The 18,884-nt window shown below is 41.2% G+C and overlaps 2 protein-coding genes across 3 annotated transcripts in view; both read left to right on the plus strand.

Annotated features, from left to right (window-relative positions):
- Positions 1-13,793, plus strand: part of Samd9l (sterile alpha motif domain containing 9 like) — a 38,723-nt gene extending 24,930 nt beyond the window's left edge. The window contains exons 2-3 of one of the 2 annotated variants that reach the window (XM_050129957.1): positions 265-344; positions 8,784-13,793. In XM_050129957.1, coding sequence (XP_049985914.1) covers positions 8,805-13,532 — 4,728 coding nt within the window. In that variant the 5' untranslated portion in view covers positions 265-344; positions 8,784-8,804 and the 3' untranslated portion in view covers positions 13,533-13,793. The remainder of the gene's footprint in view (positions 1-264; positions 345-8,783) is intronic. The other variant, XM_050129959.1, reaches the window with a different exon arrangement.
- The window catches only part of Samd9 (sterile alpha motif domain containing 9), an 82,272-nt gene continuing 63,688 nt past the window's right edge, over positions 301-18,884 (plus strand). Inside the window, 1 exon segment of the mRNA XM_050129956.1 lies at positions 301-344. The gene's annotated coding sequence lies outside the window, so the exon portion shown is untranslated.

Genomic DNA, 18,884 nt, shown 5'->3' on the forward strand with positions numbered 1-18,884 from the left:
AAGATTTTGGAGCTGCTGTAGACTCTAACCTACTGCATCCATCCACGTGGGTGGTAAAAGTCCCGCTGGTTTGTCATCCTCCAACTCGTCCTGTCTTGTTCTCAGTTCGAAACCAGATTTGGCAAATTGTCCCCAGTTCAGCTATGTAGAGACCTTTCCATCCCTGGACTTGAACACACTCCTGCTATGTTAGCTGTCTTCAGCTACACAACCTCAAAGGTCTAAGCTTTCCAAACGCGTGAATCTTGTTTCTTGTCACTCTAGTGGGAACATCAGTGACCTCTGTGATCCACGACCTTACCCTGGCAGTGGGAGTCCTTTCCCTGACTCTTGAATCAGTTTTGGTAAGTCACATATTTCCTCTCACTATTCACAGTGTATCCATGTAAAGTTGGTTGCAATATCCTCTGATTCACCGTAATTTTGCTGCAGCATCTGGTAAGTTGCTCCATCGCTCTTTCATTCTTGATGGATTCTTCCGCATGTGTCAGTTTTATCACCTTGTATTGCATATCACTTTTTGGCTTGGTTGGGTATCTCCTTTTTGACTGTGTTTCCTACTTTTCTCTGTAAATGTCTTCCTTTAACTGTTTTCTTCCTCTTTCTTCCCTATTTAAGTTTGCTGTGTTGCACTTTAAACTCAGTAAATTATCAGTCATTCTTTTATTTTTATAGAAGCATGAAATCCTGTATGTTTCACAGACATCGATGGTTCTATTTCTTTTATGTTTTGATACTCAAAATTTTCATGATTGTTTACTTTTAAATATTTCTCTTTAAAGCATTCCTTTCTAATTTTGCATACTTTTTAACTTTTATATGCAATCACCACCATCTGAATGCAGTTATAAGAAATAATCATATAGCGAATATACCTTTTATCAAGGGTCCCTAATGGTAAAGTCATTCAACACTACAGTACAACACCGCATTGGCATTTGTACATTCGAAACACAAGCACTGCAACACAGACATCTCTCCTGTGCGTCTTTCTAGCTGTGCTCGTTCCTCATACTCCATCTTATCTTAACTCAGTAACAACTAATCTGCTGTTCACTATAATGGCCCTGCCATTTCAAGACTATGTGTAAGTTGCGATGTACAGACTATGACATTAGGGGCTCACTTTTTTCCTTCCACAGAATTCTCTTCGGATTTATGCAGGTTATTGTGTGTTGTGGTTTGGATATAAATATCCCTTGGAGGCTCATGTGCTGAAAACTTGGTCCTTGCAATGTACAGAAATACTGCATCTTAAAAAGGGCATGGATCATCCAGACTCTGACAGAATATATGAATTAATTCATGGATAGATTTGTGGTTTGATAGTTATATTGAAAAGTGGTAGGAACTAAAGGAAGTGGCCTAGTTACAGGAAGAGTGTTAGCAGAGGCATGCTTTGAAGACCTTGTTTAATCTACCAGACTCTTCCTCTCTGATTCCCTCTCCCTCTCTGCTGACATGAAGTAGGCAGGTGTTCCCCATTGTGCCTTTCCTCCCTGATATTTCTGACCTAACTTTGCTTAGCTTGACCTTTTCCATTTCCACCCATTTTCTTCAAGTGTCATAATGTTTTTTGTGGCTACATATTTCACTATCAAATGTGTGTTTGTGTTTATGTATAATATTTGTGCTAGTTTGAAAGCAATCAGCCTCCAAAAGCTCATTGGGAGTGGAAATATTAAGATGTATGGCCTTTGTGGAGCAAGTTCTTCTCTCTGAGGAAGGACTTTTAGGTCTCCTATTCTGAAGCTACATCCAGGGTCTTAATTCACTTCCTGCTGCCTGTGGGCCAAGATGAAGGACTCTCAACTCCTTCTCCAGCACCATGTTTGCCTACATGGCACCATGTCATGTCATGATAAAAACAGACTGAACCTCTGAACTGTAAGGGAGCCACCGCAATTAAATGTTTTCCTTTATAAGAGTTGCCCTGGTCATGGTGACTCTTCAAAGCAAAAGAAACCCTAACTAAGACAATATTCTTTAAATTGATATATTCATAGATTGGATATCTCTGCTGACTAGTTAGCTTTTCTGATATGATTACTGACATATTAAGTAAGTATATATAGAAATCTTTATTGCATATTTAACTTTCATTTTTTTTATTATGTAACAAAAATAGTATATAGTAATCATATATACTTTCCACATTTAGATAGTTCTTCTAAAGTGAATATCAGTGAAGAGAGTGGACACACTGGCCTGAGGCTCCCTCCTGGGTGGCCAGGAGAAATCATGGGCCTGTGCAGCACCTGATCGGTTGGGTGATGCTATTGTAGAGCAAATATATGGTAGGGATAGGGAGGAAGAAAGAGAGAGAGAGAGAGAGAGAGAGAGAGAGAGAGAGAGAGAGAGAGAGAAGCAGAATGGCTCATGTCCTGTGGAGAGAACCAGATCTGAAGAGGTGAAGGTCACAATGAGAAACAAACTGATATAGGAGGCTTGATTGCCACCCTGGACCAGGACCAGGGCTGCTGCCAGGGGCTGTCTGGGTTGGTGGCCCTGCCCCAGCTACAGTATGTCTTGTTGTTCATGACTCCAAATATAATACAGATGCCCAGGGTCTGTGCTTCCACCTGTCTGAGGGCTACCCTACAACCCTGTGATGCCAACCTGAGTACCCTGCACTGCCACCTAGGGCCATAGTGACTTCCAGGCCTGGGCAGCTGCTGACGACTATGTTGTGATCCATGGTCCTACCTCAGTAGGGGTCTATGTAGAAATACATGGCCCATGTTGCCCCAGTGTTGCCACCAAAGGTCACAGAAATGCCTGGGTTCTGGGCTGCCACCTGTAGTCATGCTGGGATCTCAGGGACATGGTGTTGCCAGGGTCATGCCAATCTGAGTGGCCTGTGCTACCATCCAGGAACATGGTGTCAATTGGACCTAGGCTGCTGCCAAAGGCCATGTCTGGGTCTGTGGCCCTACTGCAGCCAAGTTCTGTGTTGACGTCCAAAGCTTCTGTTGCTATTGAAGGCCAAGTGACTGCTGGGATCTGGGTTGCCACCTGGGGACATATTAGTGTCCAGGGACCAAGCTGATGCTGGGCCCATGCTGAACTGAGAGGAAACATCCAGTCCAATCTGCTACTGTGGTTCTGCTGCAACTGGGATCAGTGTTGATATGCATTGCCCATGTTCCCACAGAAGTCCATGCAAACCATGTGTTGAACCATGTATTGAGGTACAATGGCCATGGCAAGCTGGGAGAGCCTCCCTCTTCACTAGAGAGCTAACCCTTCTTCTCATCAGGGTGTTGGAGAGCTGGTTCAACCCCTCTTATGAGGGGAGTGGTCCCAGGGATCCAAACTGACCAGCTTGGCTACCACCCAGGCAAACATCCAAAATGTTGAGTTGACATTCCCAAACATCTTCCCCAACTGTGGCCTGCTGGAGCTTGTGAAGTGACTCGAGGAATCAGGGCACCAGCAGGACGTCTGGGAGAGTTACAGTGAAGGGACAATACTGATAGTGTACAAGATGCCACAGAAGGCTTTAATGAGACCACAACACATTATACAATGAACATTTACAAGTGAAGCCATTTGGACACAGCAGCTCCCAAGGCCACTGTGAGGAATGAAGAGGTGATTGAGAGACAGAAAGGAAGAAGTAAGGAGATTTTTGTTGTTGATTTTTTTGAGGGGTTGGTTGTTTTTTTTTGTTTGTTTGTTTTGTTTTGCTTTTGTCTTACATTTGCTTCTTTAATTAATATTCTTATTTGTATTTTTAATTTTATCATTTTGTTTTAGTTTTCTTTAGGGAGGATGCTACAAGGTTGAAAGGCAGACATGGAAAGACTGGGAGATGAATGGCATTGGGGTGCTTGGTGTGAAATTCCCAAAGAATCAATAAAAAATTATGTTTAAAAAAATTAAGAAGACAGTAGACATGCTTGGCTTACTTTCCTGTTCCCCATTTAGTAGAATGCTGACCACATGTTTGCAGTTTGCATGGTTACTTTTATCACCACTGTGACCAAACTGACAAGAAGGTCCCTGGTCGGGGGCAGGGGTTAGAGGGGATTTACCTTAATTCACAGTTTCATAGTAGGGAAAGCATAGTGATGAGAATTTTCTGTATGGCTTGCTCATATATCTGCAGATCAGGAAGAAAGGACCTTGAGGAAGCTAGCTATAATCTCTAGCTTCCCCACTGTGGCCATATAACTGCCAGCTAGGTCCCATGACTCAGCCTTCTTCCTCCCAGCATTCAGTTTAGTTGCCCCCCCATACACACCTGCCTAGCTCTACTCTGCCCTATCACAAGCCAAAGCAGCTTCTTTATTCATTAACCGATAAAAGCAACACATATAGAAAGGACCACCCACACCAGATCTCCTACTCCATTTAGCTTTGTTGACTAAAACAGTTTTCTCACTAGGGCTGTTTCCACTCCCTGTTAGCAACTTTCCTTGGCAGGTATCCTATGGCTCTGGCATCTCTGACATCTTGGCTTTTCCAAGGCAATCCAGGCTTCAACTTCACAGCTTCACTCAATGGCCTCTCTACTAGGCCTCCATTCAGGGATGTCCCTGACACATTTTGGTCTCGGTGGCTTTCTTTAGGCATAGAGGCAAATTTCATAAACTGTTTCTTTTGTCCTGAACTCTAAAGCCATAACCATGTGGCTGAAACAGCCGAGTTTTGCTGCTTCCTGGGACTGAAGCATGGCACCCTCATTCAATCACATTTTCACCAGTTTTCTGTCCTTCACTGCCTAAGCTTGGCTATCCTGAAACTTGCTCTGCAGACCAGGCTGACCTGACACTCCTAGATCCACCATCCTGCCTTCCCAGTCTGGGATTAAAGGTGTGCCTCATTGTGCCCAGCTCTAAACTTTTCTTTACTTCCTTTTTTCAGGTTGGAAATTTAGCTGGGTGGGATATTACCCTGAAGTCACCACTCCTTACATCTCATTACTTAATCTGTTTATCTCCTTGAATGTAGGATTTAGCTCCATTCCACTTCCTGGTTCTCTTTTGCTTCTCTAAGTTTACATTTTGCAGTTTACCCTGCTCAGCTTGCTCCTTTTCATTATAAATCTTTCTAAGCGTGAACACTAGTAACCACACTATGAGGCTGTTTTGAGATTTCCTCTAACAACAGAATTAATCCAAAACTCTTCACGTTAGCCTCAGAAAGACACTTTGGACAATAGCAAAAGGCAGCCACTTTCTTCACCAAACTCTAACAAGAATGAACTCCAGACAACATACTAAAATTCTTTTCCTCTTAAACCTCTTGAGTGAGCCCACAATAGTTCAAATAACTCTTAGTGAAATTACTTGGCGCAAGTGAGAAGGAAACACGGAACAAGCAACAAACTTGTTTAGGAGTTTGTTGGGGGGGGTGGTATAGGCCTGGGGAAGCAGTGTGCAGAGAGAGGCAGGAAGATGGTGCGTCCTGCTTTTAAAAGCTGCCAAATGCATGTGCGCAGGGGGTTGACTACATCATACGCAGATGATGTGGGCTCACACATGCACGCAAGGGCTTAGCTGAGTCATATGTGAATCACCAAGAGAAGGGTTAACGTCCCCAGGCCATTGAACACTTCTCCCTAGGGCTCATCTGCACCTGCATGATGAACACTTCTCCCTAGGGCTCATCTGCACCCTAGAACCAGGAAGTATCAGCCTTACGGGGCTGAAATCATTACACTTAGCACCTCTGTTTCCAGGCTTCTACTAGGATGACCCATTAAGCAGTGCTTAAAGCATTCCACTGTTTTCCTAACCCAAAGTACCGAAGACCCAATTCCTCTGAACAAAAACATGATCAGGCCTATCACAGCAATGCCCAATCCTGGTACCAACTTCTGTCTTTGTAAGGTTTTCTGTTGCTGTGAAGAGACAACACAGCTATGGCAACTCTTGTAAAGAAAAACATTTAACTGAGGTGGTGGCTTACAGTTTCAGAGGTTCAATCCATTATCAACATGGTGGGGAGCAATGTCCCATGCAAGCAGACTTGGTGCTGGAGGAATAGCTGAGATTCCTGCATCTTGCAGCAACAGGAAGTTGACTGATACACTGGGAAGTATCGTGATCACAGGAAACCTCAAAGCCTGCCCTCACAGGAACACGCTTCCTCCAGCAAGGCCATATCCACTCCAACAAAGCCACAAACCTAATAATGTCACTCCCTATGAGTTATGGGGGCAGTTACATTCAAACTACCATACCAATAATCACCGTGTCAGAATTTAGGAGACTTTTATACATTTTAGTATTTGTCTCATGTTTCAAAATTCTGTAAATGTTTACAATATAACATCCTCTCAAAGAATTCCCTTTATTAACATGCTCTTTTTCTCAATATTTCTTTTATTGAATTTTTTTCATATACTATATTCTGATCATTGTTTCCCTTTTCATAACTGCTCCAAGATCCTTCACACTTTGCCTCCCATCAGCTTCACTTCCTTTCTACAGAATTATAGTAAAATAAGATAAAAACAAACAAACTAGAATAGGATAAAACAGACAGAAGGGAATTCACCTAAGCAAAAGCATAAGAAACATAGATAGATAAAAAGGACCTCTAAGGTTAAAATATAATAATGCAATGACAAAATATTATAAGACAAAGACGTCATTGAATTAATTTTGTGTTGGCTATCTATTTATTGTTGGGCATTAGGCCTGCAATTGATAGTGATTTGCATTCTCGGGAGACTTTACTAGAGAGAACTAATTTTGCATTTGGAAGTTGTTATCTATTGGAGATAACTTCTGGGTGAGGAATGAAAGCTTGTGTCCAATCTTCCTCTCAGTGCTAGGACCCCATTTGGCTCAGACCCATGCATGTTCTATGCATACTGCCACAGATTCTGTGAGTTTATGTGTGCATTGGGCCTGCTGTGCCAAAACTTCCCACTTTCTTTGGTGTCCTACCTCCCTTCTGGCTCTCTCACTTTTTCTAACATCTTTCCCCTCCTCCCTCTCACCTTTTATCTCACATAAGCCAGGCTCACATCCTTCTCCTATTCATAATTCACCCTCATCACATATCCCAATGCAATATCCCTTCTGGTGTCTTACACCTACTATAATTTATTACTATAAATATTTTTAGTATGCTTGGATAACTTATTATTATTTATATTTTTAATTCTTTCAAATGGATTAAATAATCTACCCTTTTATCCTATCATATCTCTATCCTTTTTTTTCAAAACAAGAATTTTGAATCTATTTTCTTTTGTTCAACTTTCCTCCTGACCTTAACCACTAATATATAACCATTCCCTTAAACAGTAACAAATTATCTATGGACCATTGAATTATATAAAACCACCCAGCCCACCTTTTGGGAGTATTGGTATCATATTCTTAAAATTACTGCTTGTTGTCTAGGGGACAATGGCATCTTTAGGGGATCCTGAAAAGAAAAATTGGGGCTAATTGTCAAGTCCTGGGAGAGGTAGCTTTATCATTTGTTGTCCAGTCTCTGCATAGTGGGAAAGTGAAGGGTTTGTCTCAGGTCCTGACTAGAGTAGTCTGTGAGGCTAGATCATCTCAGCTAGCCATTTTGAAATTATTCTAAGCATTTTGGAGTCCAAAACCAATCTTTAGGTGGTGTTTTTCAGTTAGTGGTATTATTATATTCCTGGAGAAATCGTTGCTGTGGGGCCCCATCCGCCTTTTGGAGACTTCAAAGGCTGCTGTTAGGAGTGCTTGTGGTTCACTGCAGAAAACTAATAGAACCTCAAACCAGAAATCATGTACAAAAAAGTAGACGAAACCCTTTTCTAGAATTAGTAATTACTCTATATAGCCATTAATATTATGACAAAAGGTTTCAATAAATATGTTTGACACTTGGCTGAAAATTTAGATTACTGTGGCTATAGGACTTATTTCTGTATTCTCAGGCCTATTCCTATTGGTTTATGAGAGATGTAGTAGGTCCTTCTGTTTGTGTGTTGCTTCCATTGGTTACTGAGTAAGAAACTGCCTTGGCTAGTTCATAGGGCAGAACTTAGGTAGGTGGGGAAGGCAGAAGTGAATGTTGGGAGGAAAAAAGGCGGAATAAGGGAGAGACACCATGGAGCCACCAGAATCAGACATGCCAAATCTTTCCTGGTAAGCCACTGCCACGTGATGATACATAGATTAATAGAAATGGGCTAAACTAAGGTGTAAGAGTTAGCCAATAAGATGTTAGTGCTAATAGGCCAAGCAGTGATTTAATGAACACAGTTTCTGTGTGGTTATTTTGGGGCTAAGCTATCTGGGTGGCCAGGACGAACAAGCGGCTCTTTTCCATGCAACATATGAGTCTGTTCTTATGGTAAATCCATGTTGCTTTTGTCACTATGGCTCAGAGTATAATTTGAGGTCAAGGATTATAATGTCTCCACGTTGTCCTTTATGTTTAGAGTTGTATTCAGGTCACTATTCTATTTGCTCATCAATTTGAGTTTAGAATTTTTGAGGCTGTTCACTTAATTAAACTATTCTAAGAAAAGTGATTCTGCTACTAGAGACTCTAGTTTTAAAATTACAAAATCCCAGCTTCCACATAGGCAAATCTAAAAAGAAAATTTACCAAAGACAAAAATATTTGTCAACTCACTAGCAGCTACTGCTAATTTCAGATCACAGTTTTGACCTGTAAAATGGACAAAAATTAGAAATGACTACCAAGCAGTTTTAAGTTATTCATGAAAAATAATCATATATCTACATATAATTTGTACAATGTTATAATTGGCTATGTAATTTCAATGATAAAATATAATGCTAAAATATTATTGTGTTACTTTTCCCAAGGAACAACTTTGAAGTTTTGACATGAGTGAAAAAGTTCCTCAACCTAAATTGGTCAAAGACTGGACCAAAGAACATGTAAAAGAATGGATAACTGAACACCTTAACATTGATGAGAAATATGCTCAAATCCTGTTCAATGAAGAAGTGACAGGGATGGTTCTTCAGGAACTAACTGAAAAGGATCTTAGAGAAATGGGGCTGCCACGGGGTCCAGCACTTCTGATAAAACGTATGTATAACAAACTGAATGATTCCTCTGAAAGTGACAATCAAGATTCCGGACAATTAAATAAAACAGAACTCTCAATTAAAAAACGCCAAAAAAAGACCAAAAATCAAGAAAAATCAGCTTCATCCAACAGTGACCATGATCTCAGTGAGATGGCACAGAACACAGAACAAGAAGGAAGTCTTCTGAAGGAAGATGTATTAAGTGACAGAGTGACTAAAGACATGGCGGGCAATAAACCCAAACCAGAACACATGTCTTGCATGCCACATCCTTTTGATTCTTTCCATGATGACAGAAGATACATAGAACATTCTATTCTACAAGTTGCCGAAACAGGGCCTCTCAATCTTATAGACCCAGTACATGAATTCAAAGCCCTCACAAATACAGAGACAGCCACAGAAGAAGACATTAAGATGAAATTTAGCAATGAAGTCTTCCGATTTGCATCAGCTTGTATGAATTCGCGCACCAATGGCACTATCCATTTTGGAGTTAAGGATAAACCACACGGAGAAATTGTTGGTGTGAAAGTCACCAGTAAGGACATCTTTATTAACCACTTCAATGGAATGATCAAACAGTATTTTGAAGACAGTGACATCAAAGAAGCCAGAGCTTGTATTCGGGAACCAAGGTTTGTGGAAGTCCTACTGCAGAACAATACATCATCTGATAGATTTGTTATTGAAGTAGATGTTATTCCCAAACATTCTATATGTAAAGACAAGTATTTCTACATTACGATGCAAAGTTACACAGACAAAACATGGAAACAAAGCACAGAGAATTCATTGTTTGTGAGAGAAGGGGCTAGCTCTAAGAATATCCTGGCCAATGCCAAGCAACGGGATAGAGAGTTCAAAAACTTTCTAGAGAATTTAAAGTTATGGACAGCATCTAGAAAAGAGGCTGAAGAACACAGGGTGGTGACTAAAAAAGAGAGTGAGGGACTGAAATTAGCTAAACTTTTGACCAGACACCAAAGCTCACTGGATAAATCTTACTACGACTGGTACATTCTTGTAACAAACAATTGTGCACCAAATCAAATAGAGCACTTAGAGTTCCTAAAGGAAATTAAATTGTTTGCTGTGCTGGATTTTGATCCTTACTCTCAGAAGAAGGGAGTGGTCAAAGCTTACAGAGAAAGCCGAATAGCAAACCTTCACCTACCCAGTCACTATGAAGAAAAAACTACCACGGTAGAGAAAATAACTACTCTGAAACTGTATGAGCAGCCCAGTTGGATCTTCTGCAATGGCAGATTAGACTTACAAAATGATTCATGTCAACCTCTAGAGCCACATTTATGGCAGAAAGATAGAGCTTCTGAGGTCAGGAAAGTGATCTCATTTCTCACAGATGAAAATATAATGGCAAAAGAAAAGCTTTTAGTGGTGTTTCTCTTACTTTCTCCAGTAGAAAGCCAGAAAGATCCCCTCATTGAAACTTTCTGTGCTTTCTATCAAGTTTTCAGTGGGATGGACAACATGTTGTGTATCTGTGTCGGCTCGCATATCTACCAACGGTGGAGTGATCTACTACAAGTAAGACTGGAAGTTAAAGAGGATTTAGCAAAACATAGTATTTCCACTTTAAATATAGAACTGGTCAACAATACTATCCTTAAACTGAAATCAGTGATTCAGTCTTCAAGAAGATTCTTGCCCTCCTGTGGTTCCTCCTCAGTTATCCTGGAGAAAATGGAGGAAGATATCCTGACAGCCCTGGAAATCCTCTGTGAAAATGAATGTAAAGACACAGACATAGAGAAAGATGAATCTGAATTCCTGAAATTTAAGAAATTAAAAGAAGAACATTTTTATCGAGGAGGCAGAGTATCCTGGTGGAACTTCTACTTTTCTTCTGAAAACTATTCTTCAGCTTTTGTGAAAAGAGATGGCTATGAAGAACTTACCACTTTAATACAACAGTGTGCAGACTCTCCAAAGCCCATATTTGCCAAAGTCATCAACCTGTACCATCACCCAGGCTGTGGAGGCACTACATTGGCTATGCATGTTCTCTGGGACTTAAAAAAGAAGTTCCGATGCGCTGTATTGAGGAACAAAGCAGCTGATTTTGTAGAGATTGGAGAACAAGTAAGCAAGCTGATCAGCTATAAGGCTATCAGCCACCAGGATTACATCCCTGTTCTTCTCCTTGTGGATGATTTCGAAGAACAAGAAAATACCTATGTTCTTCAGAATGCCATCAATTCCTTTATAGCAGAAAAGGGTCTGAGATATGAAAAAACTTTAGTAATAATCCTGAATTGCATGAGGTCTCAGAATCCAGATGAAAGTGCAAAATTAGCAGAAAGCATTTCACTAAAATACCAACTTTCTCCCAAAGAACAAAGAGCATTTGAGGCCAAACTACAGGAAATAGAAAAGGAACATAAGAATTGTGAAAACTTTTATTCCTTCATGATCCTGAAAGACAGTTTTGACTCAACTTACATACAAAATGTAGTGAAGAATACACTGAAAGACCTGGACCCTCACAGCAAGAAAGCCCAGCTCATTTCTTACCTGGCATTACTCAATTCTTACATTAAAGATTCTACCATCTCTGTATCACAGTGTGAGCTATTTTTGGGAATCACTTACACCAATAAACATGGGAAACCTGAAACTGTAGAAAACAACATGGGAACCTATTCCACACTTCTAATAAGAACAGAAGTTTCAGAATATGGGAGATATACTGGTATACGTATCATTCACCCTGAAATTGCTCGCTACTGTTTAAAAGAACTGGGAACGAGCTATGGAATGGGTAAGTGTCAAATTGCATTGAATATATTAGAAGAGAACATATTCTATGACTCTGGATTAGGAAGAGACAAATTTAAGCAGGATGTGCAAACTCTCTTGCTTACAAGGCAACGTAAAGAACATGGTGCCGAAACAGACACACTATTTTCCCCATTAATTGAAGAACTGCAGAATGAGGAAACTGAACAGATTTTGACTGCAGGAAATGATCGGTTCCCACAAAATGCATTCATTTGTCAAGCTTTAGCGAGACATTTTTATATTAAAGAGAAGAACTTTAGCACTGCTCTGGTCTGGGCAAATTTGGCCAAAAGGAAAGCACCTAAGAATTCCTACATTTCAGATACACTTGGTCAAGTTTACAAAAGTGAGATCAAACAGTGGCTGAGTAAAAATAAGGCCTGTAAAAGTATTAGTGTGGATGATCTAACACATTTGCTAGAAATTGCTGAAAAGGCCTCCAAAGCTTTCAAAGAATCTCAGCAACAAACTGACAGTAAAAACTATGAAACTGAGGCCTGGGCACCACAGAAGTCCCAAAGAAGATATGAAATATACAATACTGCTGGGTTCTTTGGTGAAATAGAAGTAGGTCTTGACACTATCCAAATTCTTCAGCTCACTCCTCTTTTCCACAAAGAAAATGAAACATTGATGGTACAGTTTTTATCTGGAAAGGGGCTCATCCCTCCAGACCCAGAAGATGGCTATTATGCTGTTCTCAGGAACTTTGCATCGCACCTACAGAATTTACAGTCAGATTTGAAACGATGTTTTGATTTTTTTTTGGATTATATGGGTCTTCTGAAACCAAGGAACACCCCTAAAGAAATGACAGAACTCCTACTAATTAAGAAAGTCAGCAAGTGTTTTGAGAAATATGCAGATCTTTTCTGCCGATCGGCAGAATGTACCAATTTGTTACAGGGCAGAGAAAATCTCTTACTCCAAGAAGAGAACTATAGGAAACGCATAGAAGCTATGAGAGCAGACACGTTTTCAGGACTCCTTGAATATCTTAATCCAAACCATAAAGAAGCTAACAACATGGAAGATATAGTGAAATACTACACCTTCCTACTACAGAAAGGTCTAAATAAACGCCTGACAAAGGAGACCCAAAATTTCATTTTGGCAAACATTATTCTCAGTTGTCTAAAGCCCAGTTCCAAGTACATCTTGCCATTCAACACACTGAAAACAAAGCTCCGAGAAGTCCTGCAACTCGTGGGACTGAGCCATCCATATCCTGATCCTTATTTCCTGGCCTGCCTTCTCTTCTGGCCAGAAAACAAAGAGCTCGATGAAGATTCCGCCCTCATAGAGAAGTACGTCTCGTCCCTGAACCGGACGTTCAGGAGACAGTACAAGCACATGTGCAGGTCCAAGAAGCCCAGTACGCTGTTCTACCTGGGGCAGAAGAAGGGGCTGAACAGTCTTGTCCACAAGGCCAAAATCGAGCAGTACGTCAGTGAAGTACGAGATTCAAATACTTTCTGGCAGAGTGGAGTAGTGTGGGAAAAGAGGGAGGTCAAAGACCTCCTACGCCTACTGGATGGTCAGGCTGAAGGCAAGCTAATCTCTGTAGAATATGGAACAGAGGCAAAAATAAAAATACCAGTGACTTCTGTGTACTCGGGTCCACTCAGAAGTGGAAGGAACATTGAAAGAGTGTCCTTCTATCTAGGATTTTCCATTGAGGGCCCTCTGGCATATGGCATAAAGGTCATTTAAGAAGGTACATCAGTCCAAAGATGTTAATTTACAACCATTATTGTGCTCACTCTTTCTAGTCTATAACATTTGCATGACAATATTGGCTCACTATAATCACAGTTCGCTTCTTTTTCTCTGGTCAGTTATGGAAGACTCCCAGAGCTTGGCTCACAGCAGCATCAATCATTCCATATCCCCAATATGCATTCCCTGGTTGATGATCCAGCTGGCTTCTATGAGTCCCACTCTAAATGGTCAATAAAATCTGTGTAAATTAAATCACTTTTCTGAATGATTTCTTCACTATGAAACCAGAGATTTAACTTGAAAGACCCCCAGAGTGGGAAGACTCTCACTCAAGTCTTGGAATAACACAACATGACCCCCCAGGAACTCACGAGAGATTGTCCTTGCTGCAATCACATTTTATTGACAGGACAGAAACCAGTGCACTGGGACCGAAATTTATTTTCCAAGCAGGGGTAGAGAGTTCGACCCCAAGTAGCTGGGAGAAAGGGTATTTAAGGGAAGAAACCATAACACAATAATCCAAAAGGGGTAGGGATGGCGTCATTGGAAAATTCAGAAAATACCAGTGATCATTGAAAAGTTACACAAGGGAGTAACTCCCTGTTTCTCAAGATTATTCTCAAGATTATAATCTAACTTTATCTTCAGCTAGTTCCTGAAACACTGTCACTGAACCGGCTAATCTAGATTTTTTTATTCTTTTCTCCCTGCTTAGATTTTTGGCTCTATTTTTTCTGCTAGAGGGGTCTGGATTTATCTGGGTCTTTCAAACTAAGTAAGTATGTAAGTAGTGCTATAGAGACAGATTAACAGTTAAGAGCACTTACTGCCCTTGCAGAGGACCTGAGTTCAATTCCCACCATCCATATCAGGTGCCTCACTACTACCTGAATTGAGCACTATCTAATGCCCTTCTGGCTACCACTGACACCTGTGCTCACATGCTCTCTCTCTCGCTCTCTCTCTCTCTCTCTCTCTCTCTCTCTCTCTCTTTCTCTCATCTTACTCACACACATAAAATTAAAAATAAGTCAAACAGAATCACAGAGACCTCTGCTCTGGATGGGCTGCTGGAATACAAGTGTGAATGTGTGTGTGTGTGTGTGTGTGTGTGTGCGTGTGTGTGTGTGTGTCAAGTCATCACCTAGGCAGGTTACTGTGCTTCAAGAAGTCACAAAGGTTCCCTCACCTTATCTTGCTGATAGTAAAAGCTTGTGTGTAAAGTAAATGCTTTGCTCCTCACTCTCCATCGAACCCCCAATACTTGCATAGGTGCACCTCACCTCTTTACTTTAGGATGCAAAGGGGAAAAGAACAAAATTCAAAGCAGTCTCATATTTGAATTCATTCCATCCTAAGCCCCAATGAACGTGCCCCGTTGTCCTTTCTTGCTGCATTTGAAGGCAGACTTTTCCTCATCTAGAATTTAGATCCCATCTCTTTCTTGCCTTCTTTTTTTCATGTATACAGTTTTACTCTCTGTATTTCTCAACCTGTTCTGGGTCCTTGCTATTCTCCCCCAAGACTGCCTTATTTTCACCTAACAACCTCCAAATATTTATTCTGATTTGCCAGCCACAATTCTATTCCAGAATCACCTCCACCAGGAACTCTTATCTTGGCACCCCAGTCCCTGCTTGACTGGCTTTCCCGTGGTAGTCGGTACCCTTTCTAGTATCTTTCTAGTACAAGGAATGGCAGAAGTTCCTTCCCAAGTATCTAGTAGCCAAGATAGCCTCAAACAGCACTCCAGACCTTGGAATTTGAAAGCTAGCCATCACCAATGAGCTACATGGTAAAAGGTATATAGATGGTAAATGGTAAAACATACATACATATTCTCAGATGTAACGTAACTTTTCCAGACTTCATGCTTCTTGACATCAAGAGGTCAGGTCTCTTATTTGCACTGAATCTGGAAATAACATAGCCCCAAAACACATCCTATTTGTAGAGGCCACAAGTGCAGCTGCTTCTATTCCTAACTGCGTCCCTCCTCCACATTACACCTCTCCTCTATTAACAGACTCCCCCAAGTAGCAGTGTTCTCTGGAGCATCCTGTGGATGTAACTTTATCCTTAAGTTCCTCACAAAGTAGCCAAGACCAGACTGTAGCATTTATAGTCACACATCCCAAGGGAAGACATAGAGGGGACTTTATAAAGAAAGGATGAAGATCTTCAGATGTTCCTGTGAGCCATAACTGTCTTTATGTCCACAGGTTCTAGGTCTTGTTATAACATCAACAACAACAACAACAAAAATGAAGACAGACTCAGAAAAGAGCTCACGGCCAATTCATTGGGAATTAGCAAGAACTGAGCAGGGAGGCCAGGGAAGCTAGAGATCTTGGCAGCTGCCAGGAGGAGAAAGATGGCAGCAGGGAAGTAAGAGAAAGTTAACAGCTCAAACAGAGGACAAGACAAATGATACACCCTGGATGATAAGGGGGCACTCCAGGGACACAGTAGAACTCATTGCCGAGGGCCTTTGCTCCTACTAACTTTTCCTGAAGGAGATAAAATTGCCCTCCTTCCAGAGAGACCCAGGCTTTGGGCATAACAATGGCAACCGATGAAGAAATATTTAACCTCAGTATTACTCATTTTAGCCTTGCAGCAGTTACTCTGGGTCTCCTAAAACATCAGATGCGTCTAACATAATAATGAAAACAGCTGCGTTTGTCACTCTCATTTATAGTCTGTTGCCTTGGAATTAGTTTAAACGTCTGGAGGCTTCGAGCCTGTCATTGGTTGATCTTTGGCCATCAGGGGAAAGCAGCTAATGCATCCTTATCACTTATAAAACCAATCCTGGTTTCTTTTCTTTTTCTTTCTTCTTCTTCTTCTTTTTTTTTTTTTTTTTTTTTTTTTTTTTTTTTTTGAGACAGGGTTTCTCTGTAGCTTTGGAGCCTGTCCTGGAACTAGCTCTTGTAGACCAGGCTGGCCTCGAACTCACAGAGATCCACCTGCCTCGGCCTCCCGAGTGCTGGGATTAAAGGCGTGTGCCACCACTGCCCGGTCCCAGTTTCATTTTAATCTGGCCACAATAAAAGCTAGGGTGGGAATAAAAGCAGTTTGGAGACTTTTCATTATAGCTCTTGAGATCTACTTCCTTTAAAAAAAAAAACTGTAGTTCCCAACTCTGAAGATTACCATTGTCAACTCAACACTGAAGAGGCAAGCCTCGGGGCACAGCTGAGAAGGGCTGTCTAGATTAAAGTTGGCTTCTGGGGCAGTCTGAGGGATTGTCTGGAGTTCCTGGGCAGGGAGTAGGGACTGTGAGCTGTACAAAAGGGACAGGACAGGATGATCACTCTCATGCATACAGGAATTCATTGCTCTCTACTCTTGAGTACATGCAGTGTGACCAGTTCCCTCAACCTCTGCAACTGTGACTCCCCAGTCATGGTGAACTGGAACCTGGAATTGGAGCCTAATAAACTTCCTACTTAAGTGTCTTTTTCAGAGTATTTTATCACAGCAACATGGAAAGAACCTAAGACGCCTATTGTTAGGATTTCTGGCCCCACAGGTTTCTCTGTCTTTGCAGAAAGCCCTATCAAGTTGAATTGAAGAGACATAACAGGTTGATTGAGTAAAACATCTCCTGGGTGGGTTTTCTGGTCCCAGAAATTTAGGACATAGAAGCCACACCCCGGAACTAAAGCAGGGAGATTATATAGGTTGTGGGGGGATTATATAGGTTGTGGGAGGGAATGATACTGTGTCCACCACAAGCTGGACTTGTGCCCAAGTATGGTCCAGAGCTGAATGCTTTAGGTAGGAACTTGCACAGTTGGCAATTCCAGGAAAAGGACTGCAGTAGCTGCCAAGAATGAGGAACTGGGCTTGTTGGTGCCTTTCCTTTGTTCAAAGAATCTCGGGGATTGGCTGATTTGGTGCAGGAGTTAGAAAATCAGAAATGGGCTTTCTAGATCAGGCAGAAGTGAGCCGAAGGTCCCTGCCAAACACCTATCTAGCAGGGACTCACCGACCACTGATCACACTGTTTGTCTTAGAGGAAGGTAACTTACTGAAACACAAGTGTCTTACATGGTGCGTGGAAAGCAGATGGCTGTAGCTGGTCCTTTTGGCACTTTTCTTCCTGCCAGCATCCTCTGCCACTCAGAGGTCATATCCCCCACCAGGATGTTTCAGAGAGGACTAGCCTCTGCAGAGGTCCCATTTCAACAACTATGTGATAGGCTAAATTTTGCTTATATCTTCCAAGTGTGATAAAGCCCCAGCTACCCTGGAAGGAGAGCAATTGTATACTCCATCAGTAAAAATTACAAGAAATAATTGTACTTTTCCTTTAAAGATATAGGCAGAAGGATCAGTCCATCCCAACTAGAATGAGGTTTTATGATATTATGTGGGGAAGTTCAGCATCTCCTTTTAGAGCACTTTTTGCTTTGGCATACAACATCTGAAAGGTCACTAAAATACTTTATCTTAATGCCTCTGCCTACTGAATACTGGGTTAAAGACATGCACCACCAATGCTCAACCAGGGCTATACTATTACAGAAAACTGATTCTCCCTTCCCAAGCAGCTATCAAGCATCAACAACTCTTTGCCTAAAGGTGGAACTTTGTACCCACACCTCCTCTCCACCCTAACATTTGGTTTGGCTTCTGGGCAGTGGTAGTACACACTGTTAATGCCAGCACTCAGGAAGCAGTCACAGGTAGATCTGTGTGAGTTTGAAGCCAGCCTGGTCTCTAGAGTTAGTTCCAGTATAAGCTCCAAAGCTACAGAGAAACTGTCTATAAAAAAAAAAGAAAAAAGAAAAGAAAAAGAAAGAAAAGGAAAAAAGAAAAGAAAAAGAAAAAACAGGAAAAAAAACAGATTCAATGCAATGCCCATCAAAATCCAAGCAAAATTCTTCGAAGACCTCAAAAGAATGGTACTTAACTTCATATGGAAAAACAAAAAACCCCAGGATAGCCAAAACAATCCTGTACAATAAAAGAACTTCTGGAGGCATCACAATCCCTGACTTCAAACACTACTACAGAGCTACAGTACTGAAAACAGCCTGGTACTGGCATAAGAACAAACAGGAGGACCAATGGAATCAAACAGAAGACACGGATATCAATCCACACATCTTCTAACACTTGATTTTGACAAAGAAGCAAAAAATATCAAATGGAAAAAAGAAAGCATATTTAACAAGCCGTGCTGGCATAACTGGATATCAACACGTAGAAGTATGAAAACAGACTCATATCTATCACCATGCATAAAACTCAAGTCCAAATGGATCAAAGACCTCACATAAAGCCAGCCACACTGAACCTTATAGAAGAGAAAGTAGGAAATACACTTGA

Source organism: Alexandromys fortis, unplaced genomic scaffold (assembly GCF_014885135.2).
Source record: "Alexandromys fortis isolate MF-2015 unplaced genomic scaffold, M_Fortis_MF-2015_v1.1 scaffold_310, whole genome shotgun sequence".
NCBI classification, from domain to species: domain Eukaryota; kingdom Metazoa; phylum Chordata; class Mammalia; order Rodentia; family Cricetidae; genus Alexandromys; species Alexandromys fortis.